The 5,245-nt window shown below is 42.4% G+C and overlaps 1 protein-coding gene across 2 annotated transcripts in view; it reads right to left on the reverse strand.

The window, feature by feature from the left end:
• Gla (galactosidase alpha) overlaps nt 1-5,245 on the reverse strand; it is a 9,930-nt gene that overhangs the window by 3,194 nt on the left and 1,491 nt on the right. For both annotated transcript variants that reach the window (XM_005358689.2, XM_013350605.2), the window contains 3 exons: nt 2,833-3,007; nt 1,582-1,759; nt 809-900 (listed from right to left, as the gene is read on the reverse strand). In XM_005358689.2, the coding sequence (XP_005358746.1) occupies nt 809-900; nt 1,582-1,759; nt 2,833-3,007 (445 nt within the window). The remainder of the gene's footprint in view (nt 1-808; nt 901-1,581; nt 1,760-2,832; nt 3,008-5,245) is intronic.

Here is a 5,245-nt window from a genome sequence, read left to right on the forward strand (position 1 = left end):
AAAATAATAGGGATTGATTCAGTGAGAAAGACCTACCCTCCTGGATTTACATTCTAGTGGGGAGATGGACAAACAAGTAAACAATAAAGATACGCTATTACAGGGAAACCAAGCAGCAAATGATGAGAGAGTAAATGGGCAGCAGACTATTTTAAAATGGAGAAGACTCAAGTTTGCAGCATCTGGTCAGATTTCAATGTTAAGTAGCCAACCCTTTTAAAAGCTTGGTTGCAGGCTTGTCAGCAACTTTTATGAAAAGACATAGACTCTAATGAAAATATCTTTGTGTTGCCTAGTACCATGCACAGTGAATACACACCAACAAGGTAAATACAGTATGTGATGAACAGAAGGAAAAATAGCACAGGGAGGGAAAGAGCTGTTGGGGGATGGAGAGGCGGGCAAGAGGCAGGTTAATGGAGCCTGATTGTATTCCAAGTGCAATGGAAGGAAAGGGGGGGGGAGTTTTAAGGAGGGGACTGATGGGATGCCCTTGACGTTTCTTAGAAGACAGTTCTGCTGCTGCTTGGAAAATGGTGGGGGCAGGGAAGCAAGCAGAAGTAGAGAGATCAGGCTGTCAGAGCAGGCTGGGTGAGAGATGAGAGTGGCCTGGAATGCCAGTGTAGATGTGGTGGGGATGACAGATGTTAGTAATTCAAGATAGAATTTGGAGCAAACATTGGCAGGATTTTCTGGTGAACAGTGAAATAAAAGGGGGAAAAAAATCAAACACAGTTTTCTGGTTAGAGGAAGCTTCGACTGTAATTATAAGCGTTCTGAAATTTAGATTCTGGGCTCACTAGCTCACCTTCTGAAAAGGTCTCATATAAAGAGGCCACTCACAGGAGTACACAATGCTTCTCCCAGTCCTGTTCAAGGCCAAGGACATGTACTTATAACCTGTGTGAGAAAACAATGGGTAAAATAAGGGAGAGAAGGAAATCCCCAGCTCGTGCTGAATATTTGAAGAAGCTCCAATCCATGTCTATATTGTAAAGCAGTGACAGGGACAGGCTACTCTCTGCTGGGGTTGCAATGAGGAGGTGGTGCAGAGAGGATGCAGATAGAGGGAAAGGCAGGGGTAAAGCAGCAGGTAGGATTTAGTTCGAATTACTCATTATAATTCATTTTCAGAGTCCTTGAATCACAAGTGCACAATATATGCCATGGTTAGGCATGGATGAATTCCACATGTATGAATAAATGACCGAGATTATTTCTTTTAAGGCTCAGCTTCCCTGTGGCCCTCAAGTTCTTGTCTTTGTGGCTTGATCTTTAACTGATGTTAACCAAAAGTCTGAGAAATGATTATGGCTGTATTTCTGGAAGAAACCATACTATTTGGGCTGGTAAAATGGTTTAGCCAGTAAAGGTACTTGCAGGCAAACCTGATGACCTGAGTTTGATCCCTGGGACTCAAAGGTTGGAGAGAACCAATTCCTGCAAGTTGTTGACACTCTGACTTCAACAGGCATCATAGCACACCCCCCCCCACAAAACAGTCAGTCACACACACACACCATATTTGATTTTGTTGACTATAACATAATTTTAAAAATAAATGTAATGAAAAAAACATACCATCTGCCAAGGACGTCAGGCTGTCACAGTGACAACCATCAAATTTTAGCAGATCTATACCCCAGTCAGCAAATGTCTGGGCATCAATGTCATAGTATCCAAAACTCCCAGGGAAACCTGCACAGGTTTTATTCCCAACATCTGCATAAATTCCTAGCTTCAATCCTTTGCTGTGGACCTGAAATGAGAAGAAAGATGAATCAGGAACTAGTTTTCTAAAACAGGAGGGGAACTTACTAAGGCTAAGAGCAGAGAGCTGTGAGCTTTCCCAAAGGCTTGGGGGCTTCCCTAAACCACTCCAGTTTCTTAGCTGAGTTTTCTGGAAGTAGAGCACAAATCCTCCAGCTCTGCTAAGAGAGTTCTAACTATACATGGTGAACTGGAGCACAGAAGTGAGGAAAAGCTGTGACCACTTTAATATTCCTCATGGGATCCCACAGTCTCTTTCTAAAACTGGAACAAATTTATCTTTTTTTTAAAAGTTTTCCAAAACAGGGTTTCTCTGTGTAATAGCCCTGGCGTCCTGGAACTATCTGTAGACCAGCCTTGCCTCAAACTCAGAGATGCACCTGCCTCTGCAGTGCGGAGTCCTGGGATTAAAGGCGTGCACCACCACTGCCTGACAACAGATTTATCTTGAGAAAGGCTAACTACATTTCAGTTAAGCCTCTCTGAATCTGGGTGAGCTTACTCAATGCAAGAATCCTGCTAAGTCATACCATTCCCTGACTTGATGTCTCCTTTCCAGTAGTTTTCCATCTACTGAACTCCCAGTATTTGCTCATTGGTTGTAGATTCTCATTTGTCCATGTGGATTGACCCTTTTTCCTACAGTCCTGAATAAAACCTGCTTAATGACCCTTAGCTAACATCAGGCTTCGTCTGTCTTCAGTAGTCTCTGCAATGTTTGCTTTCATTTTTTAAAATTCATTAGTGGTATAACTGGTAGTCTGTCACGTTGCCATAGAGATAATACAAGCATGCTCGACACAACCAAGCTCTTCTTTTCTTCTAGAGAATTCAGTGGTTTCAGCAAAAAAAAAAAAAAAAAGTTTCAACAAGACAGGCAGGCCTCAGGCTCAGGAACTATTGTGAAATGTGTATATGCTGATGTGATGATAATTCCATCAGGATAAACATAATGAACAGCTAACAGCAACCATTTTGAAGTATCACGTGGCCTGTTTCTCAATAAGCTTTTTTAAGTGCACACAGACCCATAAGAAAAGAAACATTCCGCTCCAAACTCACATAATTAGCTAGGTGCTGGATCCCACTAGGAAAGCGCTGGGGATCTGCCTGAAGGCGGCCCTTTGAGTCCCTTTCAGGAGCCATCCAGCAGTCATCTATGCAGAGGTATTCATAACCTGCGTCCTTCCAGCCATCAGAGACCATGAGCTCTGCCATCTGCATGAACAGCTGCTCGCTGAAAGAGAATTTCCAATAGTCATTCCAGTTCATGAGATGAAGGCAGTGTAAGGCACCTTGGGATTTGGGTTTCTAAAAAGGCAGTGATACTGTGGTAATAATTACAACCCATACGAGGTAAAATTAACTCTTTCCTGTTTCTCCTCTCCCTCTCCGCCCATGATCTCTGCTCTAGGACTCACACAAAGGGTGGGGCCCTCAGTTCTATCCCTAACCACAAAAGAAATAAAACCTCCAAATAATTGAAATAAGAATGAGACACATGAAAAAAAATTGCAAAGTTATTGTGGCTAAGAAGTTGTGGTGACACAGGTTTGAAATGCTGGCTATTGAGGAAAATAAGGCAGGACGATTTGCAGGTCTAAGGCCTGCCTGGCTTATATCCAAATAGAGGAACCCCAACAGGGTAAGTCAGCAGAATAGACAGCTTCTGCACCAGTTTTCTCTGTGTGCAGGGAAACAATCTCATTCACAATAGTAACAAAAATAAAAACAAACAAAAAAGGCCAAGCTATCTAGAGAGTATAATGTTTATCAACCATGTTAAAATTCTCATGCTCCTTAGTGGTTTGAATAAATGGAGAAACATTATCTTACTCTTGGCTCAGAAAACCTTGAACCCCAAACAGACTTTTGAAGGAATTTGGCAAAAGATTTGAAGAGCTCACCTAAAAGATGAAATGCTTATGTGCTATAAAAGAAGGGAAGCTACTGCATGTAGCATGGCATTAGAACACAAAGATTACTGTTATTTGAAACTTCAGAAAGAGCTCCACCCATCTCATGCCGTGAGTCTTGTAGCTTCCCCAGAGAATACAAGGTTTCACAATCATCTTCCTGTTTTTCTCTCTTGAGACAGGATTTCTGTGTAGCCTTGGCTGTCCTGGAACTAGCCTTGTAGACTATGCTGACCTAAATCTCTCAGAGATCCACTTGCTTCTGTATCTGATTAAAGGTGTGCACATTCCCACCAGGCTCATAATAAACACTCAACTCGTGGTGGCACACGCCTTTAATCCGAGCACTTGGGAAATGTAGGCAGGTGGATTATTGAGTTCAAGGCCAGCCTGGGTAAGAGCTAGTTCCAGGATAGCTAGGGCTGTTACACAGAGAAACCCTGTAATATAAGAATAAGAATAGGATACACAAAAATTGAGGAATCCAAGTAGCTATTTACTGGGAACTGCAAAATAAATTATAGCATACAGATATCTCCATCTATCAAGGTACTATACTGTGCATATTTGAGGTTACATGTATCGTGCAGCATAGGATGGACTTGAACTTGTGATATTCCTGCTTCCACCTCCAGAAGAGTGGAATTTAAATGTGCACCAGCATTCTCACTTTACAAGATGATGGAGATCAAAAGCCATGGCTGTGCACATGCTAGGCAAACACTGTACCAACTGAGCTACATCCCCAGCCCAATTTAAAAAACAATTAGCCGGGCGGTGGTGGCGCACGCCTTTAATCCCAGCAATCGGGAGGCAGAGGCAGGTGGATCTCTGTGAGTTCGAGACCAGCCTCGTCTACAGAGCGAGTTCCAGGACAGGCTCCAAAGCCAGAGAAACCCTGTCTCGAAAAACAAAACAAAAAAAAAAAAAAAAAAATAAAAAAAATAAAAAACAATTAAACTGGGCATGATCTTGCATGCCTGTAACTCCAGCAAATAGGAAGTGGTGGCAAAAGACTAGCTTGATCCACATAGGGTGACCATGTCCCCAAATCCAAAGGCAAGGAATTCAGCTTAGTAATAGAGCACTGTCCTAGCATGTGCAAGGCCCGTGGCCACGTCCCCAAATATCATGAAAAACAAAACAAGACTTAGTCTAAAAAGCCGGTTTCTTTTATGATGTCTGACCAACACCCTGATTTTATCTTTATAGGCATTCAGAGAAATAACTTGTGAACATAGAGAGGGTGTTGTGGCAGCTGCCTGTAGAGGCAGTTTTGCACCACTGGGTGACCTTTTTATGTTTTCAATAATATTTTTAAAGAAGCCACTCACTACCTAATACTTGGTGCTTAATCTTTTTGAAATCACAGATTCATTTAAGAATTTGAAGGAAGGGGGCCGGGCAGTGGCGGTGCATGCCTTTAATTCCAGCACTCAGGAGGCAGAGGCAGATGGATCTCGAGACCAGCCTGGTCTACAAATGCAAGTTCCAGGACAGGCTCCAAAGCTACAGAGAAATCCTGTCTCGAAAACCAAAAAAGAAGAAAAAAAAAAAAA

This window comes from Microtus ochrogaster, chromosome X, assembly GCF_000317375.1.
Source record: "Microtus ochrogaster isolate Prairie Vole_2 chromosome X, MicOch1.0, whole genome shotgun sequence".
In the NCBI taxonomy this organism is placed as follows: Eukaryota; Metazoa; Chordata; class Mammalia; order Rodentia; family Cricetidae; genus Microtus; species Microtus ochrogaster.